Consider the following 25,164-nt stretch of genomic DNA (forward strand, 5'->3'; position numbering starts at 1 on the left):
GTGTTTACTTGTACCACATTGACTCCCAGCAGTCTCTGAAATATCCTGCATCTTGTTTTTTAGGCTTCTGCTCATTCCAATAGAAGCAGTGCAAGAATCACTTGCACCGCTGCCAGTGGCTACTGTTAATCTATTTGTCTTTGTATCCTCCCCAAGCTAGAAGTTTTCCGACCCACCTAACACTGCCATGATAGCATCAGCAAATATTCTTGCACCCTTTCTATTTAAGTATATCCCATCCCTGCAGAACAGTCTCTCCTGTTAACAATTACAGACCAGGGTGAAAATAATTCTAGCCCTTGAGCCTTGCACAATCTTTCCAGGGCCAAATTGATCGACAAGACTCTCATCGTATACTCCCTCCTGTTGTGTCTGGACAGAACTGCAGATACATTCAAATTCAACCCTAATTCACGGCTTTTTTTCAACAGTGACCTGTACTTGTTAAGTAATTCCGCCGGTCTGCTACTCTTAATATCATTAGTGCCAATGTGTACAACTATATCACCTTTTGTGCCCTTAAAAGATGATATCCGCTCTACAACGTCATCAACTTTTGCCCCTGGCAGACATACCCTGGTCCTGTTCCACCTATCCTTTTTACAAAGCATGTTTCCCATTTCCCTGACAATTGTGTCACCAACAACTACTAGTTCCTGTGGGACCAGCGCATTCTGCCTTGGGGGTTGTCGCTGTGTTTCGTGATAACCAAGTGCAAGCTCTGGCGTTGCACTTGGTTGCACTTGGGCAGCTGAGAGCTTGATGGGGCCCCCCCCTCAATTTAGATCCTTCTAGGGCATCCACCCTGTCCTTCAAGCTCTCATAAAGGCCCATAACAACACTGTGTTGTCGCCTGATTTCGTTACGTTCCTTGCATCGCACACACACAAAGACATCACCCATGGCAATATCATGTCCCGTACCTGATTGCTCCACAAACATCATGCAAGCAGTGCATTTTACAAGGCTGTGATTGAGAGGGAAACTGCCCCCCCCTCAGTTCTTCCCTGCGCCACAGCACTCCCATTAGTTTGAGCCTTTTGCTTTGATGTTCTGGTCTGAGTCATGATTTCGATTTAATTTCAATAAAATTTCAAATCCTGTACAAAATTATAACCTTAAACTTGTATCCCAACACAGTTATAACGCTATATATATTTTTCAGTATCAAGCATTATCTATGAGTTCCGTTTATATAACTTCCGTATCAAGTTATGTATTAATTAATTATGTTACGTTTGTAATCTAAATCGTTATATGTATATAGTTAAAAGTACAATTTAATTGACAACGAAGTTTAACAAATTTAATAGATTTTACTGATTAATTGACAATATTATATTATATCTCTACTATACTAACGCTATCTAGTTCGGGATATAACATTGTATCGTATAACAATGGCAGCAAGTTACAAATGGTAAATCTACGGACACTTAAGTATTAATTAACTTCCAAATCTTGCTGTCTCAATTCAGAATAAGCTAAGGATCCTGACTAAGTCTATAAGCTACTTATAGAAAATAATTTGATGTAACAATTGGTCAATAAAGCAGCTAAATATGGCTAAAAAACTTCTCATTCAGCAGAGCTGCAACTTGTAACACGTGGATTTGATACCTTACTGATACTTTTATGCAATTACAAGCCCGAATAAAGAATAAATATACCAGATTAATCAGAAAATCACAAAATAATGCTGTACTGCTATATTTAAATCAAAAGTTTTAGAAAAACAATAATTTCAAATCAATAAATATGAAAATCCACTTAGCGGCTTTGAACACGTCTGGTTCCCACTAGCCTCATCAGCAGACTCGATTTTTGAAAATAAAGGCAATTAGGGCTGCTAGAGTTGATGGTATATACCCAGTAATTTTGAGACATGCCACCAGAGAGTGTATTAAATGATTGAAGTTAATTATGAAAGCATATTTGGACTCTGGAGAGGTGCCTTTGGACTGGAGATGTGCAACCTTATTGCCAATACAGAAAGGCGGTTGTAAGAGTGAAGTCAGTAACTATAGACTGGATGAATCCAAGGATGTTTAGAAAGAAATGGCATTCTGAAGGATTTTATTAAGGTAAAATCATGTTTAACTAACCTAGTAAGCTACTTTGACACAGTTTCTTGTGAGCTGGATGTAGGGAACAATTTTGTCCTAGCTTATTTGGATTTTAGCAAAACATTTGGCTCAGTCCCTCATGAGAGGTTACCCTATAAACTGAAACATGCTGGTATCATTGGAAAGAATGTAAGATGGTTTGCAGGGTGGCTGCAGCGCAGAAGGCAGAAGATTGTGATTAATGGATATTCTTCGGATTGGTGTAAAGTCAGAAGTGGGATCCCCAGGGATCAGTTCTTGGTCCACTGTTGTTTCTGATTTTCATAAACAATATAAATGATGGGTTAGAGGGCATGATGTTGAAATTTTCTGAGGATATATAGATTGATAGAATTGTTAATGATCAGTGCCAAGCAGCACGCTTCCAGGATGACTTGAACAGACTTGATCAGAAAAGTGGCAGCTATTTTTAATGCTGAAAAATGTAAGATCTTACACTTGGCAAATAGCAATCCCAAAATAAATTATACACTTGTGGGGGTGGGGGGATTGAATTAAAAATAGTAGAGAAAAAAAAGGATCTGGGAGTTATATAGCAGATATTAAGTTTTCTAAACAGTGTAAACAGGTGGCCAGGAAAGCCCAAGGTGTCATATCAATTTATCGAATGTTATCCTGCATAGACAGAGAGACTATAATCCCACTGTATAAGGAATTCGGAATACTGTGTCCAGGCATGGAGAATTCATCTGAGAAAAGATATTGAGCTTCTTGAAAGAGTCCAAAGATGGACAACTCACATAGTGAGATTGGAAAAATTGCGACTGTATGAGAAAAGACTGATTATGTGGGCTACAGAGCTTGGCAGCCAGACACCTCAGAAATAACCTGCCTGATTGAGGTTTATAAGAATCTGAGAGGAGTTAGTAAAATGAATGAAGGCAGAATTTTTGCTGTTATAAAGAATTCCAGAACTTTTTGTCACAAACAACCTTTCTAAGTACACGGTCGAAGCGAATGGTCCTTTAGGCACCTCAGATCACAACTTGGTGATTGTCTCTTCTCCATTGGAGCCTTTATCTCATGGCTATTCCCAACCTCATATTGTTTGGCATTACAAGAATGCAAAATGGGATGACCTGCAAGATTTTTTTTCTTCTTTTCCTTGGTTGGATTACTGTTTCAAAACTTCTGATGTTAACATTTGCTCAGATCATGTCAGTGAAATTATTCTTGTAGGAATAGAATCCTTTATTCCACACTCCACTTTAAAATCTCATCTTTTATCTAAACCTTGGTTTTCCAATAAATGCACCTTGATTTTCCAATAAATGTGCTGTTCAAGAGAAGAACGTTGCATATCGTAATTGGCTTGTTTCCAGTTCTTCAATTTCATTTTCTGCCTACACCAAAGCTTGCAACAATTATAAAGCAGTTATTAATCAGTCCAAACTAGATTTTGAACAGGCTAAGAGTAGAAAACTTACTTCTTGCCCTAATGGTAGCTACGCATTCTGGTCTCTTGCCAAAAGCTATTGGCAAGAGGCAACTATTGGCCGCAACTTTTGCCCATCTCTGTTCCCACATCTGTCAAAACCAGATGGTTCTGTTGTCACTTCAGCCAAGGATAAAGCTGACCTGCTGGCATCCCATTTTTCTTCCAACTCATGTATTAATAATCTTGGTAAAACACTTCCCACCATTCCCAACACACTCCATTCAATGCCTCCTGTGGTCTTCCATCAAAAGGATATCAGAAAGATTTTGATGAACCTTGATGCTAAGAAAGCTCCAGGTCCGATGGTATTTCTCCACTTGTTTTCAAAACCTGTGCTCCTGAACTTACTCCTGTTCTTTGCTGCCTTTTGTCACTTTCTTATTCCAAAAGTTTTTCCTTCTGCTTGGAAATTTGCTCATATCCAGCCAGTTCCTAAAAAGGTGACAAATCTCTCCCATCCAATCATCGTCCCATTGCAATTACTTCTCCTCTTCCTAAAGTAATGGAGAAATCAATTAACTCAAACTACCTAGAAATCTTCTGTCTGATCAACGATCGCCAGTATGGATTCTGTCAGTGTTGATTCACTGGTGATAGGCTGGCTTATGTTACCCATTTATAAACAAATTCAATCGAAAAGTTCAGTGAAACACAAGCAGTTGCTCTTGACATCTCAAAGGCTTTCGATTGTGTTTGGCATAAAGATCTTCTAAACAAGTTTCCATCTTATGGTTTTCCAACTGTTTTTTGTAATTGGTCATCCAGTTTTCTCTCAGATTGCTCACTTAGGGTGATGGTAGATGGTTCTCTGTCTTCTAACTTCTCCACTAATGCTGATGTTCCCCAAGGTTCAGTTCCTTCCCCCACTCTTTTCCTCTTGTATATTAATGATCTTCTTCCATTGACTGGAAATTCTATCCATAGTTTTGCCGATGATAGCACATTACATTCCACTTTCCATTTTGAGAAACCTTGGCCTGCTCGATCAGCTTCAACTTCTTGAATATCTGCTACATATTCCTTAAATGCCTATCTCCAGGTTATTCTCCAGTGTGGCAAAGACAACTTAGTTGATTTCAATCCTTCTAAAACTCAGTCTTGTCTTATATCTCACAAAAAAAAAGATTCTTCTGCTCCTATGCTTATCTTTGGTGACACTCCGATTTCTAGGCAAAATTATATATCTCTTTTGGAGATTACCCTGACTTCTAATCTCTCTTGGCATTACTTTTCTTCCAAACAGCTGTTCACTCTGTACAAATCGCAAATACGTCCTACCACAGAATATGGTTCCCCCACAACCTGAGAGAACCTGAGTTCCCCCACAACCTCTCTTAGGCTTCTAGATTCCATTCAGAAGATGGCAGTTAGGTTAATTAATGACTCCTCTCTAATAGAGTCTCATAGGTGTACTGTGTCTGCTGCATGCCTTTTCTACAGATACTTGAATAGCCACTGTTCTTCTGAATTGGCTTCTGTAATTCCCGCTCTCTCTTTCAAAACAGTCCGAACACATGCCGCCACCAGCCAACATCCATTACTGTCCGACTTCAAACTCACAGAACCAACTTTTCATCCTTCTCGTTTATTCATTCAATTGCCATTTTCTGGAACAACCTTCCTTCATATATATTTCCTGAAAATTACAGTCTACAAAAGTTCTCTTGTGTTTGGGGTTTTCATAAAAAAAAAAAAAATTCCAAGACTACAGGCCATAAATTCAAATTACAGCGGAAGAGGTTTACACTAGGTGGTAGGAAGTTTTCTTTTAGTTATCAAGTCATTGATTACTTAAACAAGTTGCCTCCACATGTAGTTGAAGCTGGCAGTTTGAAGAAATTCAAAGGTCGGCTGGATTTACGGGAATTATACAAATATTTTTATAAAATATACAAATTATGCATTTCCTCCTTCATGAGGAGGGAAGTTTCTTATCTTTTTTTTTTTTTTTTTTTGTTGACAGGTGCATCAAAAGCCTGCGGCTTCATTGTATTATTTAGCTAATATTAATACTGTTCTTCAAGGTCCAAATGTTTTTGAACAAAAGATATAATTAGAATTTTCTCTGTTTCTGTGTAGATGAACAAGTTAGTTCAAAGCATCATTGTAGTTCATAGTAAATCACCAAAATAGGTGATTTACTATGAACTACAATGTGAAATTGCATATGCAGTTTTTGTTACATCTCATATTGTGAATGCCTTCACGATGAGTTGCCTGTTATTATTATTATTAGCCATATGGTGCAAGGAAGCCTGAGGCTTATGCTGCACTAGGCAAAAAAAATTTTTACCGAGAGAGAGAGAAGTAGAAGGGAATCACCAAGAAAGAAAAGAATGATGATATTCAACTCAGGACCCTGGGTGTGCCAAGCCCATACTCATCAGATGTGAGCCCCTGGGGATGCATAACAAAAACAATGCTATTTCACCTACTTGGTGATTTACTATGAAATAAATGATACTTTATAACAAAAACTTGTTCATCTAGTAAATTTTGTCGTAGTTTGAGGCTTTCAGCCCTAAACATATTTAGGTACTTTACTATCACACTCTGTCTGGCAGCACTCATATTGTGAAGTTGAACTTCATACATGGTATCTACCCATCCGCTGATGAGTAGCCAACAAGCATTGAAATGGTGCCGTCTGGGTGGTGGTACCCACAAAGAATAAGTAACATTACTCTTCTTCACTGGTGAAGCATTGCTTATTCGAGGTGTATTGCAGTAACAGGCAGTTTGTTGTGAGGACATTCACAATATGAAATTTTACAAAAACAAAAAAAATAAATAATAATAAAAAAAAAAAAACTACAAACTAAAAGGATGCTTTGCACTTACTTCCAGGGGCAAACATTGAGATGTTGTAGAGTAGATATAATTTTTTAAGGGCACAAAGGGTGATATTATTGTACACGTTAGGACTAATGACATTAAGAGTAGATCTGCCAAATTAGCATTAGCAAAGGTATATGATGCAAGAAAAAGCAAGCTTATGCAGCATCAGCCAAAAAAAAAAACCCGCTCCCATTTCACTCCTCCATTTGTTCCAAATACCTGTCCAGCTCAGCCCCAAATTTATTTAGACTATCAACTTCCACAACAAAAGATGCAAGTCTGTTCCATCAATCAACTACCCACTGGCTAAAAGCAAACTTCCCCACATCTTTCCTACAGGTGCTTTCCTCAATATGAATTTATGCCCTCTCAGACGATTATTCGGAGCAAGAGGAAGAATCCCATCAGCATCGAGCATTACAGTGTCTGGAGACTAGGCACCTGTCTAGTCTCCAGACACTGTAATTTGCAACACTTAAACATTTCTTCATAAGAGCAACCCTTTGTTCCATTCCCTAATCATGTTGCCCTTCTCTGTACTCATTCCAACAGCTCAACATCCTTCTTAAAATGAGGCCTCCAGACCTGTAAACAGTACTCAAGGTGTGGGCTTATACAAGGGGATAATCACCTCCTTATCCCTGCTAGAAAAATTCCTGTATATTATTGACAAGACACCATGGGCAACTCATGCAGACCGTCTGCACTGCTCAGAAAACTTCATATCTGCCTGAACAATTCCCCCTCAGGACCTTTTCATTCTCTACTTTTTTTTTTTTTTTTTTTTTTTTTTGATTTGGTAGTTGTTGGCGCATCGGCTTCTATGGCCATATTGTACCTCCCAAGGTTTTTGCAGTACTTTGATCCAAGCCCGAGGCGGGAATCGAACCCGCAACCTTTGGGTTGCCGGGCAGGTACTTTACCCACTCGGCTAGCCCGGTCGGCTCATTCTCTACCACTGCCAGTGTAGTACCACAGAGTTGATATGTTACTCTGGGGTTACTGCTTTCCATATGTAGTACTTTATTTTTAAAATTCATTTGCCACCTCTCAGCCCATCTGCTCAACTTTTCTAGATCCTGTTACAGCAGCGTACTGTCATTAGCGTCCTTTACAACTTTTGTATTGTCTACAAACTTGGACATTAAACCCAATATACCATCATCAATATCATTTATAAATACAGAAAACAACAATGGACTCCACTAATAACATCAGACCACGAAGAGCAGTGTCCATTGATTAGCTCTCTCTGTCTTATCCCTCTCAACCATCCCTTTATCCATAGCAGCAATTTGCCTCCAATGCCACACTGCTCCAATTTGTGCAGCAGTCTTCCATGTGTAACGACATGCTGTGTCCGAGCTATAACTGAAGTCTTGTCTAGATGATCCCGCAGTTCTTCTTTAACCAGTGCCTCCATTAATTTCCCTGGAACAGAAGTTAAACTAATTAATTGTCTATAATTAATTGTGTTGCCCTTTGATCCTCATTTGTGAATTGGTGTCATATTTGCACTTCTCCAGTCCATGGGTACCTCCCCTGAGTCCAAGGAAGCTCTCATAATTATGGCTAAGGGTTTGCTTACTTCCTTTGCTGCCTCCTTTAATATAACTGGATAGATCCCATCCATCCCGGGTGCCTTTTTTATGTTTATCTTCAACAATTTCTCCTCCACTTTCCTCTTAGTTATTACAAAATCATCTAGCTTACTGCCAGAGTTCAATTCACCTCTGGTATTCCCCTCCCTGAATAACTCCTGATTGTGAATGTAGAGGCAAAATACTCATTTAGTTTGTTAGCCACCTAAGCATGATCATCAACAGTTCAACTATCCAGTGGACCAATCTGATTCATCCTTTTCCTTCTAAAGTTTACATAGGTAAAGAACTCTTTGCTGTTTTTCTTTGCACCCTTTGCCAAATATTTCTCATAATCTACCTTTGCCTGCCTAATCTCCTTTGTGACTTGGTTACAGACTAGCTTATATCTATCATAGGCTTCCATGTCATCCATTAATTTATATGTATCCCTGCATTTTTATTCTCTGCCACATGTCTCATTAGTTCATCTGACATCCATTTAGGCCTAAACCCTGAACAATATTTCTTAGTTGGTATGTAAAGCCTAGTAGCTAACAAGATTAATTCTTTGAATGCCTCCCATTTTGAATTTACTGTTGGTAACACCATCAGTTGGTCTCAGACCATCGTGGTCGCCTTTACGAAAGCAAAACCCCACCCTTTACTCCTGATGGTAGTTACCTCTTTGAGTAAATCCCACTTCAGCACACTGTGATCACTGCCACCTAGTGGTTCCTTTATCTGCAGATTCTTAATGCATGAAGAATCACTACTGATAATCAAATCAAGAGTATTACTCCCTCTAGTTGCCTCCCGAACATGCTGATGTAGAAAACAATCGTCCAATAAATCCACAAAAGCTTTGCTAGTGTGTGAGTGACCAACCCACAATTTCCAGTCAATATCAGGGAAATTAAAATCCCCCATTATAAGAATCTCTGATTTACTGGCCCACTCTATTTCCCTGTACAGTTTCTTATTATACTCATCAGAGTCATTAGCCCTATAGCACACTCCCACTCTCAATTTTTATCTCCCAATGCTTATGTCACACCAAACTGACTCGACACTGCACTGTCCAGCGATGTCGACTGGCTTCCCTTCCTTGGATTTTATGTGTTTCTTAACTAATAGCATAACCCCTCCTCCCTTCCTATCCTTTCTGTAGATTTTGTACTCTCCAAATTCCAGTTCTGCATTCCTTATATCTGTGTGACACTACATCTTTGATATCCCAACAATATCTGCCTTTGATGTTTTGACCAACATTAAATTCATCAAATTTATTTACCAAACTCCTAGCATTGGTGTTTACACAAGTATACATGTACCTGTTCCTATTCCTATCTACCCTAACACAACCCATCTGTTTACTTGTACCGTAATGATTCCTAGTAGTCTCTGAAATACCCTCCATCTTGTTTTCCAGGCTGCTGCTCATTCCAATAGAAGCAGTGCAAGAATCACTTTCACCTCTGCCAGCAGCTGCTGTTACTCTGTTAGTCCTTGTATCCCCCCCCAAACTAGCAGTTTTCTGACCCACCTAACATTGCCTCAATAGCATCAGCAAATATCCTTGCACCCTTTCAAATCAGCAAATATCCTTGCACCCTTTATTTAAGTGTATCCCATCCCTTTAGAAGCAGTTTCTCCTGTTAACAAAAGAGACTGCTTCTACATTAACAAGTAGTTATTGTAGAAGCAGTAGAATTACTTAACAAGTACAGGTCAATGTTGAAAAAAAGTTGTGAGTTAGGGTGAAATCCGAAAGTGTCTGCAATTCTGCCCGACATGATAGGAGAGAGTATATGATGAGAACCTCGTCAATCAGTTCGGCTCTGGAGAGGTTGTTCAAGGCTCGTGAGGTAGAAAAATTTCTCAGTGTGGTCTGTGCTCGTTAAGTGTATCCCATTCCGTTTACAGGAATGGGATACACTTAAATAGAAAGGGTGCAAGAATATATGCTGATGCTATTGAGGCAGTGTTAGGTGAATAGGAAAAGTGGTAGCTTGGGGGGGGATTCACAGACTAATAGAGTAATGGTAGCCATACATAGAGGTGAAAATGATTCTTGCACTGCTTCTATTGGAATGAGCAGCAGCCTGAAAGTGAGGTACTGGGGATTTTAAGGGCTGCTGGAAGTCATCATGGGACAGGTAAATACATGGGTTGTGTTAGGGTAACAAAGAGTAAGAATAAGTGTATGTATATTTGCATGTACACCAATGCTAGGAGTAAAGTAAATAAATTTGATGAATTTGAAGTGCTGGTCAAGACATCAAAAGCAGATATTGCTGGTATATCAGACACATGGTGCCACATGAATATTAATCAGTGCAGAATTGGAATTTGGGGACTGCAATGTGTACTGCAATGTGTACAGAAAGGATAGACAGGACAGGAAGGGAGTAGAAGTTATGCTATTAGTTAAGAAACACACAAAATCTAAGAAAGTGCATCTAATTGACAATGGTGGATAATGCAATGTTCAGTCAGTTTGGGATGACATAAGCACTGGGAAAGGGAAAATGAGAGTAAGTGTGTGTCAGAGGCCTAATGAATCTGATGAGTATAATGAGCAAGTGTGCAGAAAAATAAAGTAGGCCAGTAAATCAGAATGTCTTAAAATGGAGGAATTTTAACTTTCCAGATATTGATCAGAACTGGCGAGTTGGTCACTTGCACAAAAGCAAGACTTTTGTGGATTTATTGGATGACTGTTTTCTACAGCAATGTGTTCGAGAGGCAACCAGAGGGAGTAATACTCTTGATCTGATTATCAGTACTGATTTTTCATGCGTTAATAAAAATCTGCAGATAAAGGAACCACTAGGTGGCAGTGATCACAGTGTACTGATGTGTGATTTACTTAAAAGATGTAAGGGGAAGAGTTTTTGCCTTTTTTATAAAGGTGACTACAGCGATCTCAGAGGGTTTTTAAATTCAATACATTGGGTTCAACTGATGATGTTACCAATGGTGAATTCTAAGTGGGAAGCCTTTAGGGACTTAATCTCGGAGGGTACTAAGTTTTCATACCAACTAAGAAATACTGTTCAAGGTTTAGGCCTAAATGGATATTAGATGAATTAATGCGGCTTGTGGCAGAGAAGTAAAATGCATGGGATGCATATAAATTATCAGGCAATACAGAAGCCTATGGCAGATATAAGCTAGTCTGTAATCAAGTCACAAAGGAAGTTAGGCAGGCAAATGCAGATTACAAGAAATCTTTGGCAAAGGATGCAAAGAAAAATATAGCAAAGACTTCTTTACTTATATAAACTCTAAAAGGAAAGGGATGAATCAGATTGTTCCATTATATATCAATGGTTTGACTCCAGATGATCATTCTCAGATAGCTGCCAAACTAAATGTGTATTTTGCATCTACATTCACACATGAGGAGTTATTCAAGGAGGAGAGGGCCAGATGTTTATTAAACTCTAACAGGGAGCTAAGTGATTTAGTAATAACTGAGAGGAAAGTGGAGGAGGGGTTGTTGAGGATAAACATAAAAAAGGCACCTGGGGTGGATGGGATCTATCCAGTTATATTAAAGGAGGCAGCAAAGGAAGTAAGCAAACCCTTAGCCATAATTATTAAAGCTTCCTTGGACTCAGGGGAGGTCCCCATGGACTGGAGATGTGCAAATGTGTCTCAAATTTACAAAGAGCGATCGAAGGGTGACACGGGTAATTACAAACCTATTAGTCTAAATTCTGTTCTAGGGAAAATAATGGAGTCACTGGTTAAGGAAGCGATGCAGGTTCATCTAGTCAAGACTGCAGTTAGAGTTCAGATACAGTATGGGTTTTTTAAGGGGAAGTCTTCTCTGACAAATTTGATTGGATTCTATGATGTGGTCACAAAGGAATTGGATGTATGTAAAGAATAATATTGCTATCATATACTTGGATTTTAGGAAAGCTTTTGACACAGTGGCACATGAAAGACTACTGTACAAATTGGAGCAGTATGGCATTAAGGGCAAGTTTCTACACTGGTTAAAAGGATGGTTGAGTGGGAGAAGACAGAGAGTGGCTATCAATGGACACTGCTCTTCATGGACTAATGTTATTAGTGGAGTCCCTCAAGGTTCAGTGTTTGGTCCATTGTTGTTTTCAATATTTATCAATGACTGCAGTTATTTACCAATGATTGCAGACCATACGAAGTTTGGCAGGGTTGTTAATGACAGTAATGATAGTACGCTACTGCAACAGGATCTGAAAAAGTTGAGCAGATGGGCTGAGAGGTGGCAAATGAAGTTTAACACTGACAAATGTGAAGTACTGCATATGAGTAGCAGTAGCCCTAGAGTAACTTATCAACTTGGTGGTACTACACTTAGGGTAGTGGAGAATGAAAAGGACCTTGGGTGTAATTGTGTAGTTAGATATGAAGTTTTCTGAGCAGTGCAAAAAGGCTGCAAGAGTAGCTCATGGTGTTTTGTCAACGAAATACAGGGATTTTGCTAGCAAGGATAAGGGGGATGATTGTGTCTTTGTATAAGACAATGGTCAGGCCACACCTTGAATACTGTATACAGGTCTGGAAGCCTTATTTTAGAAAAGATGTAGAGCTGCTGAATCGAGTATAGAGAAGGGCAACGAGATTGTGAGTGGAACAAAGGGTTGGTGTTAGCAAGGGCAAGTTGGGTGTTAAGTTCTGCAAATTGCAGCTTCTGGAGACTAGGCACCTGCGAGGTGATCTAATTGAGGTGTATATGGCATTGAATGGATTGAGCAAGCTCAATGATAATGGGATTATTCTTCTTGCTCAGTTTGCTCACCTGAGGGGGCATAAATTCAAATTATGGAAAACTCAATTGTAGATTAGATGTGTGGAAATTTGCCTTTAGATAGCAGGTGGTTGATAGTTGGAACAAACTTCCATCTGTTGTAGTTGGAGGTCAGCAGCTTAAAGAAGTTCAAGGCAGAACTAGACAAACATTTGAAGTGAATGGATGGGTGAAATGGGAAGGGTGTGTTTTTTTTTTTTTTTTTTTTTTAAGACTGATGCTATATAAGCTTGCTTTCTTGCATTGCCCAACTAATTCTAATGCTAACTTGTTTGTTTACTAAATTTCCCATAGTCTGAGGCTTTCTGCCCCCAAACCCTTTTAGTACTTTGACAAATAATGCTTTTAATAATTTAACCAATAATGAAGTCATAAAGCATTTACAAGCTTGAATTCAATATGATATACCTAAAATTTAGTAACGCTTTTGATTTGGTTTCCCACAAAAGCAGAGCCGGTGCCAGACTGTTTTGTTCCCTAGGCAAGGCTAATTGTGCCCCACCCCCCAAAAAAATTGCCAACTTCAATTTTCAAAAATTTTAAAGATGTCTTGTATAAAAAATGAAAAGGACAAAACTTGAAACTGCTAAATTTATTTTAAATTGCAATAATAAGTAATACAACACTCTTTAATTATCTTTCTTCTCAAATACAAAAGGAAATGTTTTAGCACACAAATCATGTTGAATAATCTTGTGAATTGTGATGTTTCAATTTAAGTTTTAAATTTAAGTCTCTTAAAAGTTTCAATTTCAGGCACGAAAATTACACAAACACACTGCGAGTCACTTGATGACAACATGGCGTAATGTATTCAGCTATAAACAACACACATTGCCAACTAAGAATAAGAGATTTTTTTCTTAGCCAAAAATATCACAAAATTTCAAAAATAAAAATAGAACAACATATAAAAAGGATAAATAAAAAACAGACTATGGTAATTTTTTATAAGACTTTATAATTAATTATAATTCAATTCATATCACTGTTGTGGTATTTATCTTAAAATAAAAAATATAAATTGTCAGTTGCATTTTTTACATGGATTAAAAAAACTAATCTGTATAAAACTGTGCCCTTTAAAGGTCAGTACTGCACTCCTCTGAGGTATCCAGCCTAGGCAGCTGCCTAGTTGGCCTAATGATAGCACCAGCTTTGCACAAAAAAACCTACTGTACAAATTTTTATCAGAGTGTGGTGGGATTACTGGGAAGATCTTCAAGTGGATCAGGAGGTGGCTAAGTGAAAGGACACAAAGAGTGGTAATTAAACTACATTCTTCAGAGTGGACTAATGTAGTAAGGGGATCCCTCAGGGCTTAATGTTGGGATCCCTCTTGTTTCTGATTTTCCTTAGTGATACTCATGAGAGTATACGAGCTGTCTAAGTTTCTAATGATTTAATTGTTGGTAGGATTGATTAACAGTTGGGACTAGACCAGACTATTCTGTTTCAGAATGACTAGAATTGGTCACACATATGATCTTCTGAAAGATGGAAACTGAACTTTAATTCTGCTTAATGGGGAAGAGAAAAGAAAAGGTGACATTAGATGTGCAGAAGTTTTCCTTCAGTCTGCAGGTGTTTGATTGTAGGAACAAACTTCCATCTTTTGTTGTTAGGTGGGTAGTTTGAGTAAATTCAAGGAAGAACTGTTGGAAGCGATGGACAGGTGATGTAGGCAGTTTTTTTTTTTTTTTTTTTTTTGTTGATTTATAAACTTGCTTCCATGCATAATTTGCCGCTACTAATACTGACTACATTACTTGGAATCAATAGTGATTCAGGATGAGAAAGATTTAAGGATTTGGAAATTTTGAAGTTTTCCTTTCAATGTAAGCAGTGGCCAGGTAGATCAGGGTGTACTATCAGTGATCAGTAGGATTTATTCGAGCAAGAAGAAGGATGTTATTATTCCCTTTATATAATGATAGTGAAACCTTATTTGGAATATTGTATTGAGGTCTGGAAGACTTTACCTAAAAATGAACATAGAACTTATGGTGTTCTATGTTCATTTTTTAGGTAAAGTGAGTGAACATAGAACTTATGGAGATGGTCCAAAGAAGGGCATCCAGATTGGTTGGGCATGCCTATGTCATTATCCATGGAAGGTCCTAGGTATGGACTGCAGAGACTGGACACTAGACATCTCAAGGGGTGACCTGATAAAGGTGTTTAAGGCCCTCAAAGGGATAAGTGGAAGGAATAAAGGATATGTTTTCATGTCGGTAGGTTAAACAATATTTATGTTCCCTTGTTACCTTGGTAACAAGGGAACATAAATATGAAATTTTAAAAAACAACAGAAGATCATATCTCAAAAGGCTCATATTTGGCAGCAACAGTTGATTATTGGAATAAGTTACCTCCCAAGGTAGTTGAGGTAGAGAGTCAGACAAAGTTCAAAGCGGAATTGGGTTGTTATTATTTAGAAAATTAACAAATTGTGATTAACTCGGGAGATTTTTTTTTTTTTTGCTGATGCATAATAACTTTGCCTGATATTAATACTAATATTAATATTGTTAAATTGTGCACTTTGAAGGGATGCAAAAAACAAAATTACAATATTTTTATAAAATAAAGTTAGTCCACTTGAAATAAGTTACAAGTATGCCAACAGTGAATGAATTGATTGTGTTAAAGATATACCTCTCAAATCACAAAGGAAGGGCAGAATGAGCACTTTTGCAAAGGGAGGATATTGGGTGAAGAGGTTTTCATTTGTACAGAACAGAATTTGTACTCTAAAAAAGAATTGAAGAGAGAATCTTGGTAACTAAATTAAAGTGGCTGTGTGTAAATTTGTGATTTTGTCAGTCCCATGAAAATGTGGCTAATTTTGACTGCATTTACAAAACTAGCTTATGGGGGTCACATTTTGTATTTATCATTCCTTAGTATCACAATACAGATTATAGATAGAATGATATAAAAACAGCACACTGCATGTTGCAACAAGAATTTCATTATTGTACCTAACCAAGGTAATTATTAAATTATTAATATAAAGAGCTATTATTAAATAAAATCCTTCCTTTCTTTCTCTCTCTTTTTTCAGATTGTTTGTGCTTCCAATGTACTCTGGTCCCATTTTTGATCAGTCACTTGCCCTGAATAGAAGACGCGATGAAGGAGAAGAGATAGCAATACCTACAAAAGTAAGTGACTCCAAACTAGGGTGACCACATGCTGATGCCCATAACTGGGATGAAATGAGTATAAAAACTTAAAATCTGGAAAGTTTCAAAAACCTCAGGACAATGAGAACTTTGCCTCGTTTAGATAATTTGTACTCTTAAAATAAAAAAGAAATGTTTATAAAAGAGAAAGTTATTCCTTAATATATTGTAAAAATAAAAATTCATTAATATTCAGAAATAATGATTCTTTAATATATTTAAGGAATAATTAAGTAATATTGTGATAAAATAAATAAATAATAATCAAAAGTCAAAGAAAGACGTAGTAGAGTGGTTAGGTGTGGTGGTGGTGCAGATGCAAACACAGTGAGTGGGCCATGGTACAAGCGCCGACCGGGCTAGCCGAGTGGGTAAAGTATGCCCAGCAACCCAAAGGTCGGGTTCGCTTCCCGCCTCGGGCTTGGATCAAAGTACTGCAAAAACCTTGGGAGGTGCAATATGGCCACAGAAGCCGATGCGCCAACAACTACCAAATCAAAAAAAAAAAAAAAAAAAACCATGGTACAAGCACCTGTGACTGCTAATATGGTTAATGACTGTATTCATTGTTAAAATAATTAATATAAACTCCTGACCTAGTGATTGTGCCAGAATATAAACAAGAACATATTATGATTCTTTATTATTATAATATTTTTGTAGTATTAACCAGAGCTGTGGGGCGCCTCCGTAGCCAGGTGGGAAGGAGCAGCAGCAGTGCATAACACACGCTTCTTGATTAGACCGGGGTTCGATCCCGTCACCACCAAATACGGAAGATGCAGAAAGGTCAGGGAATGACCACCGCATATTCCCGGAGTAATATGGCCCTAGTTGCTAATGCTCCTAAAAACCAAATAACAAACAAACAAACAAACCAGAGCTGTGATGCTCAATACATCCTACGTTGATCTCAATATTTGTAACAGAATAAGAGAAGTTTACTTCGATATGATATGTAGAACACTTTCATATGATACTCTCCAGAAATTAAAATGAATATAACATTACAGTAAAAAATTAAATTGAAATCTAATCATTTTGTTTGTTTGTTATTTAGTTTTTAGGAGCATTAGCAACTAGGGCCATGTTGCTCCGAGGATATGCGGTGGTCATTCCCTGACCTTTATGTATCCTCCGTATTTGGTGGGCCGGCCTCGAACCCTGGTCTAATCAAGAAGCATGTGCTATGCACTGCTGCCCCTGCCCACCTGGCTACGGAGGCGCCTGAAATCTAATCATATTTTGATAATTTTATAAAAATTTCTATGTTATTAAATTTACATAACAATGAACTTAATAATTTTTATATCGAGACAGTTTTCTGAACATATTTTTTTCATCGTGTCCGTTCTGTATGGAATATCAAAAAAAATGTCATAATTTTTCAGTTTCCAGGTTTTTCTCTTAAAATATGAAATTCAAAAAAAAAAAAAAAAACAATGACCACTGGTCACCATTATTTCTTGCTTTCAGTTCTTCTAAAATTAAATTTTTGAATAAAGAAAATAAAGTCTACATTTGATATTTTATATAAATAATATTTTAAACATATTTTATATGCCCTCCTAAATTGGTATACTTTTTAAAAGCATCTGTTCCTTAAATTTGAATTTATTGAAGGGTGCAGCCCATTTTTTTTAGGTATTCACAAATTGTTTTATTTATATTAAATATTTAATCTTGAAATGATTTGTTTCTTCACCTTGAACATTGTGAAAATATTGCAAGCACTTATTTCTTTTTTTTTTTTTTCTTTTGCTTGTTTTGCAAGCAGGGGAAAAAAAGTTTCTTAAATGCATGATTAATTTCACTGTTTACAACGTCAAACATATGCTTCATTTAATTTAATTTAAAAATATAGTTATGGAAGGATATTATGTGGTTGTTTTCCATTAAGATTATTACTAAATATATTACCACACTTCCTTGAACATTGTGAAAATGTTGCAAGCACTTAATTCTTTTTTTTTTTTTTTTTTTTGCTTGTTTTGCAATCAGGGGAAAAAATTTTCTTAAATGCATGATTAATTTCACTGTTTACAACGTCAAACATATGCTTCATTTAATTTAATTTAAAAATATAGTTATGGAAGGATATTATGTGGTTGTTTTCCATTAAGATTATTACTAAATATATTACCACACTTCCTTGAACATTGTGAAAATGTTGCAAGCACTTAATTCTTTTTTTTTTTTTTTTTTTTGCTTGTTTTGCAATCAGGGGAAAAAATTTTCTTAAATGCATGATTAATTTCACCATTTACAACATGAAAATATGCTTCAGTTAATTTAATTTAAAAATATAGTTAGGGAAGGATGTTATGGTTGTTTCCATTAAGATTGTTACTAAATATATTACAATACTTATACCATGTGAAATTAATAATATAGTTTATTAAGCTATTCAACTAAACTACTATACATATGGTAACATTTTAGGTATCTTACTGATACCCATCATCAGACCATACTGCTGACAGACTCCTCTTGCCGATGCTCCCAGAAACCTGAAGTGCATACCAGGTTTCAGGGGGATATGTACATCAGGTTTCTGGGAGCATTGTCAAGAGGAGTCAGTCAGCAGTACACTCTGATGATAGGTATCGGTAAGATACCTGAAACATTACCTTATGTATAGTAGTTTAGGTGAATAGCTTAATAAACTATATTATTAATTTTACATGGTATAAGAATGGTAGTATATTTAGTAATAATCTTAATATAATTTTAAAAATTTTACAGTAAATTTTGGTGGCTTTTCTTCTGAAAGAAACAATACCTTCAGTACATTGAGAAATTTTAATATTCACGCAATCACTTGTTATAAACTTAACCAGTAAGTTTGGAGTACATCAGTACATAAGTTTGCGGAGGTTGGTGATATGCTACCACAACCACTTTCACATTGCAACACAATCTCTCAGCTCTTTGCTGAATTACATTATGCACAAAAATAGAAATGCTTTTGATGAAGTCACATTTGGTAAATCTAGTGTAAGATTTAAAATAAATTCATGAAAAAAAGAAGTCATTCATTATGTTTAAAATTTCAGAACATTAGAACATTTATACATTCTAAAAAATAATAATAATTAAAAAAAAGGACACCAGAACAAGAACATATTATGATTCTTTACAAGGTTTGTCCCAGGACAAAACCTGGGACAAATCTCAAAAAAACAGAACATCTGGTCACCCTACTCTAAACCAGTGCTATCATCCTTGATAATGCAGCACACCAAACCTAAAATTAATTCATCTCACTCCAAGTTTAGTTTTTGTCAAACCATACACAACATATTATTTGAAAAAAAGATAATTAATATTGGTACCACCATAAAATTATATAAGCTTAATATTATTCTTTAATATAAGGATACATTAAATTTTTAAAACTTATTTGGTTTTACATTATGCAATTAGTGATGCAACTAACATTCTGCTATATTGTGTGTGTGTGTGTGTGTGTGTGTGTGTGTGTGTGTGTGTGTGTGTGTGTGTGTGTGTGTGTGTGTGTGTGTGTGTGTGTGTGTGTGTGTGTGTGTGGAGGGGGCCATTTTTCCCAAATTGTGTGGTAGTCACCTCAGTGTAATTTTTCCTTTATCTAAATTGCCATGTGTTTTTTTTTTTTTTTTTTTATTATAGAACAGTCAAATCAGTCAAATATATGTATAAATATGACAAATATGAAAGGAAAAAGATGTTCATTTTAATTTATTTCACTTCTTACTTTATATCAGTATACTAATACAAATCTTGATACTGGTAGACTCAGTTATTGGTATGTAAAGTATGTAAAAGAAAGAGATTTGATGAATTGATTGTGCCTAAGCAGTGACATATTTTAGGGGAGAATTAAGTCCATTGTATTACTTATAATTATATTATCTTAATATAAGATAATATCATTATAATTATATTATCTTACTTATACTTATCATTGTAATGGTCTCAAAGGTTTATTAAATTTTGCTGGCTGCAAAAACAAATGAAAGGACAAAAAGAGTCCTGCAAAAATCTTATGATTTCTCTGAGGCCATATAGTTTTAGCTATATTATAACTTTGAATTTCTCTCTGGATTTAGTTTTTTTTATGGTAAATCGGAAAAATACAGATTTCCATTACTATGCTGGGAGAACTTGAATGAGTTCTTTGCCATCTATATAAAAATAACCCATTTTTATAGGTTGTTTAAAAGATGCTGGGGACTACCAAGGTGACATATTTTCAGGGCTAAATTTCACAACACAGAAAAGGAGTTTGAAGGAGCAAGAAAGAGAAAATCAAAAAATGTGTATGGACTGCAACTAAAATTTATTAATGTTATTGTAGGGGTACTTTTGGTACTGCACTGTACATTTTGCAGTGTGCAATGCAATACTGAGGCAATTTATAAAGTGTTTCCACAATATGAGATTGATACATTTAGTAGCAAACTTAGTTTGCACAGTGTTACATACCAACATACAGTGCACTACCTATACAATAAAGACTAGGCACCTGCGAGGTGATCTGATTGAGGTGTATAAGGTCTTAAATGGTTTGAGGAAGCTCAATGCTGATGGGATTCTTCTTCTTCTCCAGATTAATTGCCTGATGGGTCATAACAAATTGAGGAAAGACAGTTGTAGAATAGCTGTGTGGAAATTGGCCTTTAGCCAGTGGGTGGTTGATTGCTGGAGTGAATGGATGGGTGAAAACAAATATTTGGAGTGAATGGATGGGTGAAAATGGAAGGTTTTATTTTATTTTTTTTTTTTGTCTGATGTTGTATAAGCTTGCTTTCTTGCATCATATGCCTCTACTAATGCTAATAATGTTTTATTGCTCTCACAGCTTTATGCTGTGAGAGCTCCTAAATCTGTTGAGATTTTATTGATTATGAATTCAGCAACCTACACTGCTCAGATTTATGCAATGAATTAGCACAAGTACTCTAGAAGTTTTAAAAAAAATTCACTTCATTAAATGTATTAAAATACATTGTGAAAGTAGGATGGTATCACTGTTTAAAAACGTTATCTGCATTAGAAAAAACACAAATTTACTGATGAAAGGAGCAAGTGGCAAAAGTTTTTTTTTCTCCTATATTTACATAAATTCAATCTTACATATGTTTTTTAATAAATTAAAACATCTAAGATTGACAATGACAAGAATGTATTTATTATAACTTCTATTGAATGTAATGTGGCTAATCATTTGGACATGAAAGAAACTGTAAATTATTTTATCAGATTAAAGGACTAGAAAATAAATATTTAACATTAGGGACAAATACATAGTTGTTTTTGTTTCTAATTTTTTTTTTTTATATTTTGTTCCAGTGGTATTATTTATGTTATGATTATTTGGTAATATTTTAAAGTATCATTAAATTTATATCTAAATAAAATATAGCAGACTATTTCTTTCTCACATCTTGTGTGTGGAGAGAAATTTTTACTTGTGCCAAAAAATTCTCTGAACCATACTAGTTATTAGTCATTTGACAGTTCATGTAAATTAAGAATAGTGAAAACCATCAACAATAATGATATATTTTTTTTTTCACTCAAACATGACAATTTCAAAAACTGAGTGATACTTATAGTTACTTATAATTATATTATAAGTAATTATAAGTCTGAATTTGGTTATCCAAAAACAAAGAAGAATGGTGTTACCTAGAAGAATACATTATATTAGCTGCATGGTGGACATTACCATGACAACCCCATAATAACAGCAGGTGCATGTTTCCTTTCCAAATGTTTTTTGAAAAGAAAAGCAAGAAATAGTTTAAAATGGGAAACTTTAAAAAATTTATTCTTAATTCTGATATTATATTGTAAGTAAGATCAAAAAATATCATTAGAAACAACAGTTTGGTTATCCAAAAAAAAGAAGGAAACTGAAACTCTGTGGAAGATAACCGTAGTAGTGAGGGTTTTCTGACCTTACATAGTGCTATACAGAATTTTTTTACAGCTAGTTTTGCCAATTAAAAAAAAGGAATTAATGATGGAGATTGAAAGTGAATATTATACTGGAGGAATAATAAAATTCACACTGACTCAATTCCAGTAGATATTTAAATTTATAAATTTTACTTGTGTTGTTGTATAAAATACATAAAATGTGCTAGTTAATGAATTAATAAACTTTTACTAGCAGTTCTTTAAAGTATTGCATATATTCTGTAAAATTGTTCTGCTTATATTGTAACATATGGTAAATTCTCTTTAAATTCCATAACTCTTAAGAGTGCCAGATTTCAAAAATTTTTTAGATTTTAGAGAGGTGTAGGTAGTGATGGAGCAGTTTTAATGAAGAACATGCTTGAAAGCATAGTCTATTTCAGGCTAGTCCTGAAACAGTCTATCACACCAGTCTCATCTTTTAAAGAAATGGGCCGATTAATCTTTTAGTATGGCCATCTGTTTGATAATTATTGCAATAACAGGGCAGCTCACTGCAAAAGCAAGTTTGTTCTGTTGTGAGGATTAAGATCATTGCATTATCTATGCAACTTAAATCTTGCTAGCCTCAAAAGCAGTTTAAAGGATAAAATAGTCCTAGTAATCTTATAAAGAGAGAAATGTCACCCTTTGGCATTAGCATTAGTAGAGGCATATGTTGCAAGAAAGCAAGCTTATATAGCATCAACCAAAAAAAAAAAAAAAAAAACCCCTTCCCATTTCACCCATCCATTAACTCCAAATGTTTGTATAGTTCTGCCTTGAATTTATTTAAGCTGCCAACTTCTACAATGACACATGGAAGTTTGATTTTCAGCAATCAACCACCCGCTGGCTAAAGGAAAATGCACACCAATTCTACAACTGTCTTTCCTTAATCTGAATTTGTCACCTTCGGGCAACTAATCTGGGCAAGATGAAGACGCCCATCAGCATTGAACTTGCTCAACTCATTCAAAGCCTTATTCGCCTCAATCACCCTGTTGTACACATTGGCACTAATGATATTAAGAGTAGGAGACCAGCAGAATTACTTAACAAGTACAGGTCACTGTTGAAAAAAAGCCGTGAATTAGGGTTGAATTTGAAAGTGTCTGCAATTCTGCCCAGACACTATAGGAGGGAGAATATAATGAGAGCCTTGTTGATAAATTTGACCTAGTTGGCCTAATGATGAGCTTGAAGTGCTAGTCAAGACATCGAAGGCAGATATTGCTGGGATATCAGAGATGTGGTGTCACACAGATATAAGCAGAGCAGAATTGGAATTTGGGGAGTATAATGCGTACATGTACAGGAAGGATAGACAAGACAGGAAAGGAGGAGGGGTTATGCTGTTAGTTAAGAAACACATAAAATCTAAGGAAGTGCACCCAATTGATGTTGGTGGACAATGCAGTGTCAAGTCTGTTTAGTGTGAAATGAGCACTGGGAAAGGAAAAATGAGAGTAGGTGTGTGTTATAGGCGTAATGAATCTGATGAGTATAATGAGCAATTGTGCAGAGAAATACAGTGGGCCAGTAAATCAGAATGTCTTATAATGGGGGATTTTAACTTTCCAGGTATTGATTGGAACTTGTGGGTTTTTGCGAATTTATTGTATGGCTGTTTTCTGCAGCAACATGTTCAAGAGGCAACCAGAGGGAGTAATACTCTTGATCTGATTATCAGCAGTGATTATTTGTGCATTAAGAATTTGCAGATAAAAGAACCACTGTGTGACAGTGATCACAATGTACTGATCTGGGAATTACTTAAACATGCAACTACCATCAAGGCTAAAGGGAAGGGCTTTTGCTTTTGTAAAGGTGACTACAGAGGTCTCAGAAAGTTTTAAATTTTGTACAGTGGGATCAACTGATGATGAACAATGAATTTTAAATGGGAAGCCTTCAGGGACTTAATTTTGGAGGCTATTAGGCTTTTCATTGCAACTAAGAAATACTGTTCAAGGTTTAGGCCAATATCAGATGAATTAATGAGGCTCGTGTCAGAGAAGAAAAATGTATGGGATGCATATAAAGTATCAGGTGACACAGAAGCCTATGGCAGGTATAAACTAGTCTGTAATCAAGTCACAAAGGAGGTTAGGCAGGCAACGGCAGATTACAAGAAATCTTTGGCAAAGGATGCAAAGAAAAACAGCAAAGAGTTCTTTACTTATGTAAACTCTTGAAGGAAAGGAATGAATCGGATTGGACCACTTAACATAGATGGGTCGACTATTGATGATCATGCTCAGGTAGCTGATAAACTGAATGAGTATTTTGCATCTACATTCATACATGAGGAGTTATTCAATGAAGGAATTGACAGAAGTTTATCAAATGCTAACAGGGAGCTAAGTGATTTTGTAATAACTGAGAGCAAAGTGGAGAAGAAATTGTTGAAGTTAAACATATGAAAGGCACATGGGGGTGGATGGGATCTATCCATTTATATTAAAGGAAGCAGCAAAGGAAGTAAGCAAACCCTTAGCCATAATTTGGACTCATGGGAGGTCCCCATGGACCTGAGTGTGCAAATGTATCACCAATTCACAAATGGGTTTCAAAAGGTGACACAAATAACCTTTTGAGACCTGTTAGTTTAACTAAGGGAAAATAATGGAATTACTGGTTAAAGAACCATTGCAGGATTATCTAGACAAGACTACAGTAAAAGTTAAAACAGCGTGGGTTTGTTAAAGGGAGGTCTTGTCTGACCAATTTGATTGGATTCTATGATGTGGTCACAAAGGAACTGAATGCCATAAATAAGTTTGAAATCATATACTTGGATTTCAGGAAAGCTTTTGATACAGTTGCACATGAAAGACTGCTGTACAAATTGGTGAAGTATGGCATTAAGGGTAAGTTGCTACAATGGATAAAGGGATGGTTGAGTGGGAGACGACAGAGAGGTAATCAATGAACACTGCTCTTCATGGAGTTCCTCAGGGTTGGGTGTTGAGCCCATTGTTGTTTTGTATATTTATCAGTGATATTGATGAAGGTATATTGGGTTTAACGCTCAAGTTTGCAGATGATACAAAGGTTGGCAGGGTTGTTACCGACAGTGAAGACAGCATGCTACTCCAACTGGATCTAGATAAGTTGGGAAAATGGGCTGAGAAGTGGCAACTGAAGTCTACAATTGATAAATGCAAAGTACTGCATATGGGTAGCAATAACCGAAGAGAAACATACCTACTGTGTGGTACTACACTCAAGGAAGTGGAAA

At 36.2% G+C, this 25,164-nt stretch overlaps 1 protein-coding gene across 1 annotated transcript in view; it reads left to right on the top strand.

Annotated features, from left to right (window-relative positions):
• The window catches only part of LOC150075054 (chitin synthase chs-2-like), a 255,891-nt gene that overhangs the window by 86,561 nt on the left and 144,166 nt on the right, over positions 1-25,164 (top strand). Inside the window, exon 5 of the mRNA XM_090389070.1 lies at positions 15,857-15,956. Coding sequence (XP_090245196.1) covers positions 15,857-15,956 — 100 coding nt within the window. The remainder of the gene's footprint in view (positions 1-15,856; positions 15,957-25,164) is intronic.

The sequence above is a fragment of the Mastigoproctus giganteus genome, chromosome 14 (genome assembly GCF_048544385.1).
Source record: "Mastigoproctus giganteus isolate SK-2022 chromosome 14, ASM4854438v1, whole genome shotgun sequence".
In the NCBI taxonomy this organism is placed as follows: Eukaryota; Metazoa; Arthropoda; class Arachnida; order Uropygi; family Thelyphonidae; genus Mastigoproctus; species Mastigoproctus giganteus.